We start from the raw sequence: 19,015 nt of genomic DNA, 5'->3' as shown, positions 1-19,015 counted from the left end.
GCAGACTATTATTTTGCACAGGGCATCACTAGGTCTAAAACCGTCCCTGATTCCTGTGGACTCTGGCGCAGTGCCGTCTTAAGGCATGGGCCCACCCGGGCACGGCCCGGGGGCCTCAAGAGGAAAGGGGCCTCCAAAAAATGAGATCTGGTTGAGATCTTCAAGAATTTGCCTCGTAGGGCCTCAGAAAAATCATTTGGCCTGGGGGCCCATGATGCTCTTAAGACGGCCCTGCTCTGGCGGTAACTTGAAAGCTGGAAGCGAGGAAGATATGTATATTATTTTATTGTTTAATGTTAAATCAAATATTGTCAAAGTGAGAGTGTTTGTGGTTTAAAGCAATCAATTGTTGAAAACAAATCTGACTGTCAAAAAGAAATTTCTCAAATACGTATTTTATGCATGAATAGATTTAATATTTGATTATAGAATTTGTGCATGGGGGAGAGGCATATGCTAGCAACATAAATCTGACCATTTTCGTCACACAATGGCCATTTCCTGTGCATGAGTGCTAATTAGACCAAGACCTACAATTTATTGCTGTTTTTAGATGGCAATGTTCAACATTTTCACTTTTTTATGCACAAAAGTTACCCCTTCATAACCTTTTAACCCCCCCCCCCCATTAACCCTTCATGTAAGGGACACCCTGCAGTAATTGGAGTACTGCAATATACAGAAAAGATACTCTGATTATCTGTTTCTGTGATCATTTCGTCATTTCTGTTCTCCATGCATGTCAGGAAAGTTTGACAAATCAGGTATCAAACTTGCGACACCTGAACATGATTTGGTACTTTTCGGGCAAGTACTTTATCGACATGGGTTACTGTGGACGAAACATAAATCAACTGAACAATAAAATAAGACCCAAATAACATACTACTTATCCAAATAAACTAGACATTATGTTATACATTAACACTTAGATAAAATCATGTGTACAGGATTGTACAGGACAGCTCCCGGATGCAACTAGGGTCACCGATTTGGGAATTCTCATTGACAAGCGACTTAGGTTTTCTGAACATTGTTCAGCGGTGGTCAAAAAAGCGAATAGAATGCTTGTGTGGTCTCATTTTCAAAAAGGTCTCTTCACGTTCTCCTAAAGTCATTCTTCCACTTTTTCGAGGCTTAGTTCGTCCTGGACTGGAGTATGCTGTAAGGTTTTGGAGACCATACCTACAGAGGGACATAGACTTGGTTGAAGGGGTGGAGAGAAGAGCTATGCGTGTCCTTATTGGCACACAGGGCTTGAGTTATGAAGAAAGACTTCATTTCTTGAATATGTTTACATTGGATGAATGCAGGTGTCGAGGAGATATGATCAAAGTGTTCAAAATTTTCAATGGGATGGATAGGATGGACCATGAACTTTTAGTACACCTCCACTCGACGCTTTTACAAGGGGACACCAGTATCGATTGGTGAGGGACAATGCAAGGTTATGGTGTTGAAGGGAATTTTTCTCCAACAGGGTTGTTAATAAATGGAACAGCTTACCCCCGGAGGTAGTAAATTGTAATACAATTGACACGTTTAAAAAGAAATACGATAAACATGTTGGGGTAAATCGAAAAGCTATCCATACTTAGTATAAGACAACCATAAGTATTTTTTTATGGGCATTGTATAGTATTTTATCATGTGTATATATTGATTATAATTTTTGTTAATTGCATTTTTAATTGGGTTGCTATATTTTTTTTGGAAATATATGACATCCATATTTTTATGGGCATCTTTTTCTCAGCCACCTTGTTGGGAATTTTGCCTGTTGTGGTGTTGTATTTGTATTATCTCCCCCAGAAGAATCGCTCACAAAAAATAATAATTAAAAGTATGTAACATGAGAAATAAATTTTGGTGGGACAGACGCCCCACCTTGGTTCCGTCCTCGTCAAACCACCGCAAGAAGCCACCTTACAGCCGTAGGACTAAGCAAGCTTCTGGCTCGTGATGGTACGTCAGGGGAACTTCCGATTGTTTCCAGTATCTGAGTGGTCCCTGGGGCCTTAACATGACTATTTCCCATATAACAAAAAAAAAAAAAGTAACAAAGAAGGATGTCATCCTGATCCGTTACATCTGGCGATGCGTTTCGATTCTGAGGGCAAACTGCTGATTTTGACAGTTGGCACCGATAGTTGAACTGACTGAACAAACTGCTCGATTAACCACACCTTGCTCCATTCAACGTCATTCAGGTCTTGTGCTCTGTTTTGAGCTCACTATTGCTATGCGTCGCAGTGCAACACTGCTGTTGTGCATAGTGTGTTTAGTAGTTTTGCATTTGCACAACTTATTTTTATCGAGCGCGGATGCGCCCCCAGAGCTTGCATTATAAAGTCTTGTTGTAGGTGGCAGAGAAACTCTTATATGATGACATTGAGGAGGGGTGGGGGTTATAGGAGCCAGACGTCCGTATATACGATTCGCAAGGACGTATGCAGGAATGGGTTGCATCAATATTCATGATAACCTGAGAGCTTAGACAATTGAAGCCATGGGTGGGGAATATGGGGGAGGCAATAAAGACGATCGCCGCCGCCCTTATCCACCCCCCACCCACCCCCGATTAAAAAGAATTATTGGCGTAGACAGAAGATGGACATTAGTCCGTCCGTCCGTCCCTGTTAGAGAAACAGCCTGTATCCACTTATGCTTTTCGGGGAGGGGGAATGCTTATGTGGCTTGAGCCCTTAGGGTTCAGTTTCTATGGCGGCGGTTGTATTTAAATCAACTTCAAATTTAAGTTTTTAAAAATTTGGAACAAAATTCAGGTAGTCTTTTGTTAATTTACTTGCGTTCCTCCTTTCATTAAGACCCTCTATTTTATTAATCCAAACCCCCAAGGTGGTTGCTACTCACAGTTTGGGAACAACTGATGTAAGAAAACAGTCCAGCAGGGCGCATTTTGCCGAATGCGGGGCTCCAGCTTTTCCTACTTTTTGGTGAAATGTTTTACTTTTCCTACCTTTTTAACAAAATCCTATCAACGAAACTTGTATAATTGATTTTAACTGAGGAGGGAATCATGGACATAATGCCAAATAATACAAATGTAGTAGATTGCAATTAATGATTTGCCAAAGCAGAAACTGTCTTGTTTTTAAGGTTATTTGGGGGGGGGGTGTATGCAGACCATTTGGTGGTTTAGTAATTTTTCATGTGCGTAGTTTGAGGGTTCTACAAGTAGAATAGTCGTTAAAATCTTCTGCCTGGTTGAAAAAAAATAATTTTGTATTTACTACTTCATGGTCTTGCACGGTAACTAATATTCGTCCTTTAAAAATATGGTGCACATTTTGTGTATAGGTGACACAACAGTTTGCATAACAAAGCAGTTGGGTACTTAGACCTATTCCAGGTTTTGTGACTTTGATGATAACTAATAGCATTCAATTTTCTTCTGTATTTTTAGGGCATGCAGGCACAAACACTATTTACAATGCTCAAGTAAAGAGCTAGAAATGAAAGTACTTCATTTGTTAAAAAACAATTACACTGGCATTGAGTGCTTAAATTTAAACAAATCCTTTATAAAAGGGATGGACAGTAAAACCATCTGGTCCACCTTATTTTGTATCCGACCTTGTAATTTACTCATTTTGGTTTTGGAAGTGGAATCGAAAGAGCATCATTTTCTAAAACTTACATATCTTCATAATTTGCCATGTGTATTGTCGAAGAGAGTTGACAGACTGGACTGTTGAAGATTTCCAAAAAAGAATGATATATACATATTGTGAGGAGAGCAGAAAGTAATTATCTGTGATTGCTAAGACCCTATTTTGGCAAAAAAATTTTTGTAACCAAGACATTTCTATCATTTTGCTTTGGCTTGAGTCAATCTTATGGGATACTGAAATAGTGTGCTATGAAAAAAAGAATTGATTTTAAAATTTTTCAAAAAAATATTGTCTAAGGGGATACCCTCTCCCCATCTTACTTTTTCTAATTTTTAGAGTGGGAGCCCTGCAAAGGGAAAGGGTCACAGAATTTTGGTATTTGGTAGACACCCTGGTTGTTCAAACTAGAATAAGCTACCATGTGCTAAATGTCATGCTCCATTCATTTGCTCATGCTGCAATCCAGTTTAAGTTGGTCTGGAGCAACTCCCTATCGATTTGATTTCCGACTACTTCTCCCCATTAACTTCACGTCATCTGCTAATTTGCTAGCAATCCCATCGATACCTTAATTGAGTTTATCTATAAAGAGTGAAAAATTATGGGGCCAAGGACACTTCATTTAGAGACTCCACTCTTCATAAGCCTACTTGTCCAATCAGAAGATTCTCAGTTCATCAGTCTGTTGTGACCTATCTCTCAGCCCAGGCCATTTTATAAGAAATTTGGACTGGTAAGGCACTAGGAAAAAAGGGCACTGGAAGCCGAATAAGTTCCAGTGTGTTCGTACAAATGATATAGCAGGCAAAAATTTCAAATTTTAATAAAAAATATTAATAAATTATTAATTAATAAGTTATTAATTATTAAACTCATTAATTAATTATAATTGTAAATTTTGCCAATGATTCAATTTTTTAAAATTAATGCTCCATTAATATTATTAATTAATCAAAATTATTACATTTATTTCATACTGGTATCCAAAGGAACAAAAAACTATTTCATGATTCACCATCGGTAGCAAGTAGAACAAAACAAAAACCAGATTCACTCACCACTGCTATATAAGTTCCATGCCACAAGGAGTGTGGCCAGTTGAGTTATAAGTCCCATTGATTTGAATATTAATGGTATGATATACTAGAGAAGAAAATGGAGCAAACATTGCATAACATGTGCAAAACAGGGAGGGCAGAGATGTAAAACTTAAAAAAAAATCATAGCAAGAAATCTAGCAGTGTTGCAATCAAAAATTATGCACAATGGGGATAATGACACTTTGTGCTGGCATTGATTCAAACAATATTAAAAAAAAACATGTGCGAGGTAGAAAATTATTGCATGTACAAAATGAAGCAAGGTGAAATTGTATATGCAGAAAAGCAGAATATAACCATTTGCAAAAATATATATATAAAGGTACGCAAAAAATACATTAAACAGGTAAAAAACAAGAGGGTGTGTGGCTTGGTGAGAGAGAAACCGTACTAGTAAACTAACTGAATAAGCATCAAAAGCAAGCTTAATAAGAAATCCTAATACTTCTGCCGAGTGTTTTTGGAATTGTTTCATCCATGGATGTTTTGTGGAACCTTTCTTCCATTCTTTCTCCAGTTCATGATGTTCTGTGACTTTCTTGTGGATCTCTAACAGAAGATGTTCAACTACTAGTTTCAATTTTTCTTTAGAATCCGCTCGAATTCCTTCAGCTATGGGTACCATACCATTTCGAGAATGTTTATTGGCTATGTATTCGTATTCGTGGCATATGTTACACACAACATAAATACGATTTCGTTTATTTCCTGTTTTTTACAATTCGGTCAAACATGTATTGTTTCTTAGTAGCCATTTCAGATCTAGTTTCATTCCTCGGCACCACTCATCTACATCTGATTTTTGCAGCTCCTGCGATACAGTTTGAAGACAACTAGAAGTAACAGGGGTCGATAAAATTGAAACGCCCGTGTTGGTTGATTGATTCTGTAGATTTTTTGTTCTAATGACGTAGATTTATTTTCGAAAAAAGATGAAATTTTTTGGCATTTGGAAGCAATCTACAAAATCTGCTGATCGCTTTTTTTGATATCATTCGGATGATGACATTATTCTAGTCAGAGCTACCATTCCTTAATCCTGCGAAATGAAATTATGTGTTTTATTTTTTTCAAAAAGCCCGAAATAATGTGTGTATGGTGAGATTTATATTATCAAGAGAGGCTTATATGTTTACATAATCGCCTAGAATTGGTGTGTTAAATAAGTTATAACAAGCTGCAGTACCAGTAGTGACTTGTGGTCATGTTACAGAGTGGTGAAACTACTTTTTTTCACGAATGAAAAAAAAAATGAAATGGGAGTAAAAAAATTCTGAAGCTGTTGATAATACGGTAACGGGTACTCTAAACCAGTGGTTCTTAACCCTTTTTGACTGGCGGAGCCCTTTCTGGTGTATAATTACTGAGAAGGAGCTCCTAGGCCTATTTTTCATTCATTCATCAAAGTTACTGATTTAATATTATTGTTCAAAAATACTTATAATTATTTTTTCCGAATTTACTGTTTTTTGTATTTTGCTCAAGCTGCCGTGGAGCTCCTTGGGAGTTCACACGGAGCCCTAAAAGCTCCGCGGAGCACCGGCTGAGAACTGCTGCTCTAAACAATATTAGTTTTTCTTTTACTTCTTTCTTTGTGGATATTATTACATACACAGAGAAAAATCCTTTAGATAAAATTTTGCCGAACGTGACAGTTGTAATTGTTAAAAAGAAGTGATATTCTCTATCAGTGTACTACTCTAGAAATGATATACTCTATTTTAATTTATTCTCCCTCAACCTGTGTCACAATTAAGGGGGAACAAGCGGGTCTAGCTTTCCGATCACTAGACATGAGAGGGCACGAAATTCACCCTTTTACTACTCTTTTTTACAATACACGAGGGAAGTGCCAAAATGTGTGTTTTCCCCAGCTTACAAAGTATTTAGTTGCGGCCCCGCTCTTAACCACTGCTCTCTATTTATGCACATCCCTGCTCTATGTATATGTTACGATAAATATGATAAATCCGCTAAATATGCATAATCACAAACCATTTTGGTAGGTTTGATAAATTTTGTTCATATATATTGCAAGTTTATAACATTTACATATGTCCCCGGAATGTTATAAATGTATAGACCTGTATATACTCCATACAATGGATGGTATTGCGCCTTGTTGGGGAGAGAACAGTGGGACTTACCAAGAGAGCATTAGAAACTACGAATACAATATATCAGGGGTTCAAAGTATGGGTTGTGATCCTGTGGGGGGGGGGGGTCGTAAGATAATTTCCAAAATAAAAACACGTTCGACAAAATATTTATTTTGATCAGGGAAAAATAGTGGCTGAGGTCATTTGAAGGCATACCAACAATAAATATTGTGAGGGGCCTGCTGCTGCCCTCCCAATAATTTAGGAAAAAAACAATGCAATGTATCCCCCCTTTTGCGTACGCGATTGAGTCTCGTATATACGGGACGACCAGCAACTTTCAACCCCCCTCCCAATCTTTTCTTCACGCCAGTGCCTCTGCCCGTGACGAGTGGTAAAAGTGGCCACAGACAGCTCTGAAGAATTAAATCTTTCAAGTAAAATATGGGGGAGGGGAAATATTACTATTTTCAAAATGCAACACAGCCCCGTCTTAACCTATGGGCCCATGTGAGCATGACCCGGGGTTTCATATCCGTTAGTAGTGAGATCCGTGCACAATGAGATCTGGGGGTGCTATGTGAGTATGTAAATATAAGTGAGCTGTAATTCCCAACTAAGTATCTGACCCCAAAACATCACTTTGCCCGATGTTGAGACGGTCATGCATAATCCCCCCCCCCCCAAAAAAAAATGAAGCTTACTGAACTCTAACCCAGTTTTGCACCGACTTATTTTTCCGATACAATTCGGTTATATAAAATTTTTGTTCATTATTAATTTAGTTTTTATTAAATTCAATTCACAAAAAATGAGTAACTTTGCCTGGTTTTAATTTATACAAAATTTGCCACGTTTTTAAGACAAATAAATTACACTGGTCGAATGGTCGACGCGTTTCGGCTCTTCAATGGAGAGCCGTCATCAGGACCTCGTGGTCAGAACTCACACGAATGAAGAGTGATGTTTACGTCTGGTCGTCCGAAGAGTTCGCCTTTGTATTTGCTACGTCCGAGTGGTCTTTGGATGCGAATTGGGGAGCCATCTGTTGTAAAGTGTTGAAAGTTTTTTCACGACTGAGGTTAATAAAGCCTGTCCCAAAGACCACTCGGACGCAGCAAATACAAAGGCGAACTCTTCGGACGACCAGACGTAAACATCACTCTTCATTCGTGTGAGTTCTGACCACGAGGTCCTGATGACGGCTCTCCATTGAAGAGCCGAAACGCGTCGACCATTCGACCAGTGTAATTTATTTGTCTTAAAAACGTGGCAATTTTTGTATAAATTCAATTCAATTAGTGCAAAGTGTCTAGGTCTCTCACTATTCGCTGTGGTGGTCGAGTGGTTATAGTGACGGACTCGCGATGTGAGGATCCGGGTTCGAACCCCACAGTGGTGGTCGGCTGAAGTTGGTTTTCTGTGGTTCCCAACTTCAAGGCGCAAATGCGAGCCGATCTCCCCGTTAAAAAGTCTCGCCACAGAGAGCAACAGTCCTACAACGATAAATCATTCAATCATAACACTTCACTCATAGTTAGAAAAACTGGTGGCGATGGCAACACTACACATAACAAGCATTACAGAGAAACAAAAAAAATTCACGTCAGGTTTCACTACACGTACACGCACATTCCCGCATGTACCGATTCGTTGGGGGTTCCGCGGGGGGGGGGTGCATGTGTGGTGTAGCAGTAGTAGGTAGGGCCTCCAAAAAATGGCTCGGGATCCATGGTGTTCTTAAGTCAGCCACCTCGTTGGGCAATTTGCCTGTTGTGGCGTTGTATTTGTATTGGATGAGGGTTGGGAGGCCCCGATAAGACGAGAGGAAAATGTTGTCCAATAGGGGCTGAAAGAAGGATGAAAGAGGTATTTTTGCCGGGACAGGGGTGAAAACTGGTAAAAACCAGAGCAAAACTGGGAAAAATTGGTTTCATGGAAAAAACAATTTTAACTCTATGTGTAAATGAGACATAGAAATCATTACAACAATCAATTTTATAATCTGATGTAAAATACATACACAAATAAATAGAGATACAGTCTGTGCTCGTTATAATGGCCCAACTCACAATATAGCGATCATTCCATTACAATGACCTAGGAAAAGTCCCCACACCGTAGCCCTGGGGCCGGGCAATTCTCATCATTTTTTGGATTTTTTATGCAATAAATAAATTATAGAAGGGCCCGTCCGGGATGATGGTCGTTGTAACAATATACAATTCTTTTCCATTGATTTTTTTAATGATCCTAGACATGAATATATAAATGTGGGGAGTATCGATTTGTTTTATGCATGGCAAAAACCTATTTTTATCAGGACTTTTTTACTATAGTTTTTCCTGCTGTGGCAAAAACTTACCAACCCTAACAATGATTGTTAAACCAAAATAGATATAACCATAATAAATAGAAAAATAAATGCATAACAATGCCTTGGATGCATACAGGGGGAAAATGATTTATTTTTTTTGACAGTTTTTACCGAAGTTTTTCCCATCTATGGCATAAACTTGCCAACCCTGATACAGTGAAATTTTGAGATAATGATGCTCTGTGGATCAAGAAAAAAATATAGTTGTAAAGGGATTTATTGTTATATATCGGACATCGTTACAATGAGGTTCCACCGTTCAGTAATACCCAGACTTACACTACCATTCAGGGGCGTAGCCAGAAATTTCGTTTGGGGGGACCACTTTCATTTCGGGGGGGGGGGGACCAAAGTTATAGAACAATAGATTTGGCCATCTTTTTCCCTTTCTTCGGTCATTTTCTCACATTTCGAAGGGCACCAGACCCCCCTAAGTCCCCCTCCCCTTTCGCTATGCCCTTGATACCACTAGTTGTGCAGTTTTAGAGTTATGCAATTTTCAGTGAAAAATGTTCATTTCTGAGATTCAAGAATAATCACTGGATTATTGCTGAAATAGTGCAAATCATTAAATAATAAAATCAAATTATCTTCATCGAAAACAACTAGAAACCGGACTTAAGCAACCAGAATTCATTTTAATTATTATTTGGATGACCATACGTCCAGTGACGGATTAAAGTCGTCTCCAGGTGCAAAAGAAAATATTGGGCCCCCTTAAATTAGAAAAAGTGTGAAGTTTTGGTTTTTCGAGGTGCTTTAGAAGTCGGGGCCCCAGGTGCGCGCTCGGTGTGTCCCCCGTTAAATCCGCCTCTGCATACGTCTTGTATTTCCCGGAACATTCCTGTATTTTCACATGATTTAATAATAGGCTACCAGTGCACAAGAAATTTTTCGAAAAAGACTTGACAAACAACTAGCAACTAGATGGGTTTTTTACATCCAAATGGCCAAGAAAAAGGCCGGATCTAGTTGGAAAATTACTAAGTTGTCAACACTGTTCTAGCTTGAGCTGGCACTAAAAAAACCACATCGAACACTTAAACTTTAGAATGGAAAATGAAAACAAGAAAGTATTTTACCTTTTTTCCGATGTCAAAATGTAGATGTTGATTTCTATCCTTTTTCAATGATAACACGACAGCACAAAACAAGAGATGCAAAACAAATACTCAATTTTAAAAAAATCTGAACAAAAAGTAATTTTACACAAGTTCGCATTTGCGAATAATAAATTTTCAACATGAAATTCCCGGTTATAATCATTTCAAATTTCATCTTATGTAACACAGATCCTTCTAAAAAGGCGTTGACATATGATACCCCAGGTCGTGATTGGTATTTTTTTTATGGTTTGTTATTACTGTATGGCCCGCTTGAGAGTGACCATTGGCTAGCTTCATCACAAAGAGGTACTGTCACCAACACATCCACCAAAGACAGACTCATGCCATTCTCTCCTTCCCCACCCCTCTAACTTTTACAAACATTGGAGATTTAATAGTAGCGGAGTCACTCTTCAAGTATTGTATATTCACATATAGTGGGGTTCAGTATACACAGAAACACTCATAAAACCACAGTACAGTGGAACACTCGTTTATACGACTCTCATTCATGCGACTTTTACTTACTCATTTATACATGTTTGGCTTCGGCCGCAGTTTATTCCTATACATTTTAATATTAAAATATTTAATTCATTAGACGCACAACATCAATTACACGGTGTGTTCATTTCGACTTGAACCCCGAAACTCTGTAAAAACTTTTTTTTTGTCAATAGGATTTCAATTTTTTTCTAAGCAACAAAAGACATCACTGAAATCAATATTTTTACGAATATTATCGCCGGAAAAAGCCATAATTTTTAGTATTATTGCAAACGGATACATCAAAATTCAGCAATCTGATGACCTTTTAAAATGGTTTGTTTATTGTAAGTTTTCAAGAACTCTGGAAACATGGCGAGCCATAAACAAAATAATTTACATTTTTCGAAATGCAACTATATTAGATGTACAGACAATACTTCTTGTTCACATACTACATGTTCCTTCCGAGTTTTTCCATTGTGTTAGTGCTTCGTTTCCCAGCATTATTCCTGGAGCATTTGCAACTGGTCTGCTGGTGAGAAACATGTGCAATATATCAGTTCGTTTTTTAATTTCCAGTAGAATTTCCTTTGGTTGTGGTATCTTGTATGCTAGTTGGCTACGTGGAATCATCTTTTCTTAATTTCTAAAGAAAGAAAAGCCCCCCCCCCCACCCTTTCTCTTGAACGTGAAATTAAAATTTCGACAAAAAATCTGGATGTATGAAAGAATGAAGCTTGTGAAGAAATTAAATATGCCGAGTTACTTTTGGAGACGGTTGCAAAAAAAAATATATAATAAAAATAAATCTGTAAATATATAAACAGTATTGTTCGCAGAAAATTTAACAAAATTGTTTTTAATTTTCTTCTTTTTTTGGTCATTTGTAAAATAATCGTAAGAATCCTGAAGAGAGAAAGAGGGATTAAATAGGAAAAGAGTCATATTGGATTAAATTTATCAAAAAATCGCAATCTCATGACCTTTCTTTGTTTTCTTCATACTCAGATAACTTTTAAGCATAATCCGAAAGTTAAATAAAAATTAATTTCTGAGAATTTGGGAGAGTTACGGCTAAATAAAAACTATGCCGTGATTCGGTGTCTCGAAAGTCGTATAAACGGGGTTCTCTCTCTGTATTATTTTATTTTATTCATTCCCCCTCTCTTCAGATCTGGAGACCACCCAATGTCCGAATTTGACTGGTCTTGCGCTACCACACTAATGTTATCTATCTATATTGCTCTAAAATAGAATGTTTTAACCAGGGCATCTGATGAAAACCCAGTAACTTTAGATCCTTTCTACTCCCAGGGTTATATAACTGAATCGTTTCACTTTAATGAGCGTCAAAAAAAAAAAAACAATGAATGGTCATATCCTTGGCCTCCGCCATCCCCCATCTGTTCTGTCTTTTTATGAGAGCAAAAGACCTATTCCAGAGAAGTCGATCCCTGGAAAACTTATCTTTTCAGTTGAACTTTCCTTTTCCTTTTTGAAAAGACCAGCCATAAAACATTCATCTCACAAATGATGGAATCTTTTTGTGCAAGCTTTTTTCTTTGATTCCCTTCATATTCGTTTGAAGCTGAAGCTGCTTCAGGAAAACAAGAAAAGGGCTTTGCCCCACCAGTGGTCATTTTTTATCTTCACTGGTGGGGCAAATAGAAAGGCTAGTGGGGCAAAATCCCCTCCAGTTAACATGTTAAAAAAAAGTCCTGTCTCAGCCCACTATTCTTTTTAATTCAAGTTGTCGACAATCTTGATCAAATGCGCTTCAAGAGTTTACCATGTTGGACCTGATCGAATGCTTTTGAGAATCAAGACAAACAACATTGAAGTTTTTGATTTTTTCTAAAGCACCTTAGTCACATGCAAAGGAGTTGGTTACACATTACTTCCCCATCCTGAATCCATGCTGGTTTTCAGACAGTAAGTTATTCTTGTCTATCCACTTCACAGATTGCCATTTGGTAGTAATTTCCAAAATTTTGAAGAGGGAGCTTGTCAAATTCACTGAACGATCATTGGACACAGCTTCTCTACTATCATTTTTAAATTTCGAAACCACATTAGCAAGCTTCCAATCCCTTGGGACGATACTCTCAGTCAATGAAATCAGAAGAAATTTTCTACTCTCTCACTTCTGTGATACAGCTCATATCAGTTCATGTTGTTGGATTCCATTAAGAAAAGACACATGCTTTACGAACTTTTTTACAAGGTATTTGCTTTTGGCAAAAATGGTTTTTATTCATATTTATATCCAAGTCTTTCGTGTACTTGGAAGGAAAACAGCTGATTCCAAAAGTTAAAAAAAATAGTTTAAAATATTAAACTTTTCTGAAGTAAGTAGAGATTTTCAGAACTGGCTTCATGAAACTAAACATTCAAATTTTTAATTATTTCAATTTTTACCGCTTTCAAAACTATGACCAAAATTATTTTTTCTGTGACGTTTTTTCCATGGTTGTTATTATGGTTTTTTCCACTACGGCAAAAACTTGACAACCCTATTTACAACAAAAGCATTTTTCTTCCAGTGACAGAGGAAGATTAGCTTGAGATATTCTACACTACATAAATCTCATTGACATTAAAGAGTTGACTAAAAATGACAATTGACTAAAAAAAGACCAAAACTCATTGAATAGTTTAGTGACAGTTGCATTGTGACAGATTTCCATTGCATGAAAATAGGCTCAAAAACTTTTTGAATTTATGATTTTATATTGTAGAATAGATGCTTGCATTCTTTAAAATTAATTGGATCATATATATATATATATGTTGCTATATTTTAATCAGGTGGAGCTTTAATTGACTGACATATTTTTTTATTTTAGTACAAAGGAAATTGATCCATCTGCACCTTATGTAGGTAAGCATACATACATTTACTTTTTTAAAGTTTATGTCAAATCCTTATATTTTCCATTTTATAATTTTTTTAACTAAGCGAATATTTTCATGGACTAGTGTTTTTCAACTTGTACAGGCATGGACAGGATAAATAAATAACTACTTCCATAATTATACAGGCCAATCCGCTCACAGGGCCAAAACTTGTTTTGCCAAATAATAAGGCGGATCCCCACAATACTACCCACTGGGACCATAAGTTGGTTCAGACTAGTGGGAAACGAAATCTAAAAGTCTAACTAGAACAAGTTGTGATAGTTTGTGAAAGACCAGCCCGAGTGGCGCAGTGGTAAAGATGCTCGTCTTCCACTATGAAGGTTACCATCAAGGTCCATGGGTTTGAATCCGGGCATAGAACATAAGAAGCAAGTTCTTTACCTACAGAACCTAGGGCGACCACCGATGGATGGAGCCTTCATTTCCCGACTAACTCCACTGGTTGGAAATTGCTGTATGGCGATATATGACTGGAGTTGGTGTGCGGTGAAGTAGTTTGTGAAAGACCAGTTTTTGTTATGTCTGGTGTGGAACACACACACACAGTCTGCCTACTGACTTCCTCACCATTTCATAAGTCTTTCTTTACTCCTGGAATTGGGCATCGGAAATTTCCCATGAGTCATTGAAATCAAGAATTTCAGTCTAGGAGCCAAACCACTATAGATAAATGTATCAAGATTTCTCTATTGCTGCTGAGGTGTCCACGCATAAAATTTCAAGGCAAGAAATATATCTGAAGATCAAATGAAATAGTCTATTTATAATTTTAATCAGGGTATCTACCATCATGAAAAAGTCATGGAATGAGAAAAAGGTTATGGAAGTCCCGAAAAAGTAATAACATTTGTTTAAAAATCACTGATTTTTTTTAATTTTTCAGATTTTTTTTCCGATATTTTCTTTAAAATCTATGCTTTGGAGAAGTTGTGGCATTCAATATTTTTGTTCCCCCTCCCTCTCTCTCACTCACTCACAACAGGAGTCCTCTTGGGAACAATATTGGTTTTCTGTAGAAAGAATATGACCTTCCTTCACATCATGGAGCAGGGCTGTTGGATTTTTGGCAGGTCCGCAAGCCATCTTTTTCACGGGGTGGGGCTCTGTAGTGAATTTATAGCATGAAAAAACAAGCAATGATGGTGATTGCCTCAAGGCTGCAATCAACAGAAAGGGAATTTATACTGAGAAATTGAATTTTCTTGATATTATGCCAAAACTCATATTTGGAAAGAAAAGTGAGATTTGTCTCCTCTGGGAATTGAATCCCCTTGCATACCGGGCAAGTGCACTAACCAATACACCAGAGACACAATTTTCAATTCCTTATAACACACATTAGTAGCGTGAAGTGCTGAGTGGAGACATAGCTGCCTCCTTTAACTACAACAGTTTTCCCCCCAGTTGGCGTTTTTGTATGAAGAGATGCTATTTTTTCAGCCCGAAATATATTGGGGGTGGGGGGAACCCGGGTTTGATTCTTGGCGGAGACAAATCACTTTTCTTCCCAAATATCAGTTACCGATAATATTAGACAATTCAATTTCTCAGTATATTTTGGGTCAAAAAAACCAGGTCGGGTCTTATACCATCTCTTTATACAAGAAAGGGAATTATTAGAAGTATTTATGGGGGGGGGATTTTTCTTCTTTCCCCCCCCCCCCCCATAAAAGATAACTTTTCCATATTTAACGTTGATTGAGAATTAATACAGTAAAACCCTTCTTTTGTGGACACTCGCAGGACAAAAGAATTCGATCGTAAAAGAGGGGTGACTATGTTATAAAAGGGGGTTCCTGTATTAATTGCATAGGTGCCAATGCTTTTGATTTACCCGGAAGCCTTCCAATTTTCAGCCTTATTAAAATCTTCCAGACAGAAATCTAATTCTTCCAATTTTTTGTATCTTCATAGAAAAGTCTCAGTTCTTAAACTGAGCTTTGTTTGAATGGAAAATCCCTAAAGAAAATACTCTTCCAGTCCTTGCAATTTCAGGCTGACCCCATTTTCTCATAAAAAATGTGGAATCAGGATTTCAAGTAAGAAAAATCGGTAATTGTCACAAAACAGGATGGTTAAAGTAAGCAAAGTGGGTAATTATTGCTAAAAAAATAGGACAGGAAAAATGCATCCAGGAAAAACTGAATTTTTATATGGTCACCCTTTGCAATTTAAAAAAAATCCCCGGTTTTTCCCTTTTATTTGTTTGTCGTTTTCTCTTATGCAAAATGTGTTATCACGGGATACTCCAGATTGTTATCTTCTGCAAATTGGCATCTATGTAATTGTATTTTTTAGTACTAACAATAACTGAAATGGTTCTTTATTTTAGTATAAATGAAATTCTGACAATAAAAGATATGTTTAAAGTCACAAATATACATAATTATATTGCATAGATATGAAATTAAAATTGCAAAAGAAATTTATACAAAGTTTAACTGAATTAGCATGTTTTAGACAAAATCATAGTTTAGCTGAGTATTTCAACTCCTTCAAAATGTATTTTAAGCTGAAGGACTAAATCCAATCACTTCCTGTCATGGCATTTACAGGAAAATGTATTTAATCAATGCATTGAATTCATTTGCAAGAGCACGGACTCCAATTTTATGTTTTTCACTGTATATAAGACATCAATTTTTTCTCTTGGTGATAGAGAGCGACGATTATACTAGAGCTGGCCATATTCAACAGTGGGGGAATAATGTAAAATATAGGAGCAAAATCGGCAACACATGATTTCAGATTCTGAACAGACATCAGAAGTGACAAACATTAACGAACTTCCAGCTGAAATTCAATTCAAAAGTAGCCAAATGTAAAAAAGTTGAACAAATAGTTAAATTATGCTGCCATCTAGTGAGTGTAATGCAAACCAAAATCGCAAACTATTGGTGTCCGTACAGGGGTTTTGGTCCAATGCAACGAATGATGAAAATGGGGTGTAGGTGCGACCGTATCTGAGGGTGACCGTTAAACAGGGATTCAAAATACTAAAATTAGCTTTTTGCCGGGATATTTTTATTTGGCCACATAACAGGAGTGACCACACCTGAGGGGTGACCATTAAGAGGCATTTTACTGTATAAGTTATGAAAAAATACATCTTAAAGACAACACTACTGAAAAACGCTATTTATCAACTCGGATCCTTTATTCATGGATGTAGAAACAAAACTAAAAAATATACCAACTTTCTTTCTCACCTGGTGGCTGTGGGGTTGATATGAGTGCCACGTAGTGGTGATGATGAATATAAAAATATTAAAAATATATATATATATATATATAACATTTAACACTCTCCCCCAATTGGAATTCATAAAATTCCAATCATAATACAAACATAATCATATGAATAAATCGTACTACAAAAGACAATAATAAATTTTGCACATTGAATACAATTATTTCTATATACAATTTCAACAATATATATTTATACATGAAATGCAAATCAATAAATGAATCTGAATAAACATGATGGCAAATGAATGTGTGAAATGAATTATCCCTGAATAACATAATGCTTATTCAGGGTTCGTACAGTCCTTGAAAAAAGTTCATTTTCAAGTCTTTAAACGTCCTTGAAAAATCATTGCAGTTCTTGAAAAAAATTATTCTTTAGTGCTTATAAGTGCTTGAAAAAAAAAATTGTGAATTTCTTCCTTCAATTTTTGTCTCCCCTTCAACTCACAATCCCCCCCTAAACCATATTCCATGGGAGCAAAAATGTGTAGAGCAACAATGGTACAATAATTATGTGACAATTTTTAAAACAGGACATATGGTCTTGTTTTAAAGTGGTCCACTCATACCTGAGGTATATCTATGCTCAAAAAGATGTTGCCAGAAATCTGGCAGCAAAACAATGCGCTTCAGATATTGCTTCAAAATATTTTAAACTAGTGAATTAATGAATATCTGTGGGCTGACCATATTTCCTTGATAAAAAATACGGGAAAATAGCCAATTGTCACCAAAAATAATAACAAATGTAAGCAAAGTTGCCAATTATTGCTAAAATTGCCAAAAAAATAACACTGAAGGTAAAAATTAAAGCACCATTGAATTGAAGCAGTATATTTATATGGATTCTATGCGGAAAAACATTAACATGATAATATTTAAAATCATAATTATAATATAATTAATTCATAGGAGTGGGAAAATAAAAAAAATATTTAATTTCAGTAAAGAATAAAAGTTTCAATAGTCTTTGTTTAAAATATATTAAAAATAATTGGGCATTTTTTAATGAAAAATTAGAATGGCTAAAATTGCATGAAAATATCGGAATGTTCTAGGAAATACACGTAGGCGTAAACTTATTAAAAATGTTGGGGGGGGGGCGCAGGCTCAAATAATGGAACCTTGTTTATACGACGTATCGTATAAATGCGAAAACCGTATAACTGGAATTTTTTTCGAAAATTACTTCCCCCCCCCCCTTTTTTTTACTGACGTTTCCCAAAAAATTTTTTGTAAAAAATCTGTCATTTTGATCCAAAATCTTATGCTTGAGGAGAAATATTACACTATCATAACATTACTGTTGCTAAAGTCTCAAGCAATTTTACTGTATTCATTTCAAGATTTACCAGGAAAAAAAATGTTATTTATACCTTTTGTAAAACGTCCTACACTTGTTTGTTGTGCTTTTGGTTTCTATATCTAAGCGAAAAGTGATGTATTGAGTTCTGTTGTTGAAAGATTTTTCTCTTAAAGAACTAATAGTGTACATGTTTGCTATCAGCAGAGGGCCGAAACTAGAGAGGAGGGCAGAGGAGGCAGTTGCCCCGGGTGGCAAAATTAAGGGGGCGGCAGTTTTAGGTGGGAACAGAGAACACCGTTACAAAATTATTGAATGTGGGAGCAGCAAAATTATATTTGCCCCGGTCGGCAAAAATCTTTGTTACGACCCTGGCTATCAGCATACCATAGCCCGTTCAATAATTATTTCAGTACCGGTCAAAATCCATTGAACTAGTCAATTATCTTAAATTTTATGGCTTTTTCAGTAAAAAATATGCTTGAGAAACTGCAGTCGATCCCGCTTAGTTTTTCCGCTTATAATTTATTTATTAATTTATTTATAACGTTTTTTCATGATGTGTTTTTGAAAACTGGGAAACACTGTATTTCAATGACACGGTTTTACCAATTGAAAAATTATTTGATATTCGATTGATAGAAATGGTATTTTCCAAAGACTTGGGAGTTCGAATTGAAGTGAAAACGTTGATTAATCGAAGTGTATACAGGCAGGGCCCTGGGTAAAGCAGGA

At 36.6% G+C, this 19,015-nt stretch overlaps 1 protein-coding gene across 2 annotated transcripts in view; it reads left to right on the top strand.

Moving 5' to 3' along the window:
- Nucleotides 1–19,015, top strand: part of Su(Tpl) (Suppressor of Triplolethal) — a 192,611-nt gene that overhangs the window by 65,813 nt on the left and 107,783 nt on the right. For both annotated transcript variants that reach the window (XM_089249646.1, XM_089249647.1), the window contains one exon: nt 13,653–13,687. In XM_089249646.1, the coding sequence (XP_089105772.1) occupies nt 13,653–13,687 (35 nt within the window). The remainder of the gene's footprint in view (nt 1–13,652; nt 13,688–19,015) is intronic.

This window comes from Pholcus phalangioides, unplaced genomic scaffold (genome assembly GCF_987345545.1).
Source record: "Pholcus phalangioides strain wild (caught in Gottingen) unplaced genomic scaffold, Ppha-v1.0 ptg000022l_1, whole genome shotgun sequence".
Lineage (NCBI taxonomy): Eukaryota > Metazoa > Arthropoda > Arachnida > Araneae > Pholcidae > Pholcus > Pholcus phalangioides.
The sequence above is the reverse complement of the archived record's forward strand: the minus strand, read 5'-3'. Positions and strand labels throughout refer to the sequence as shown.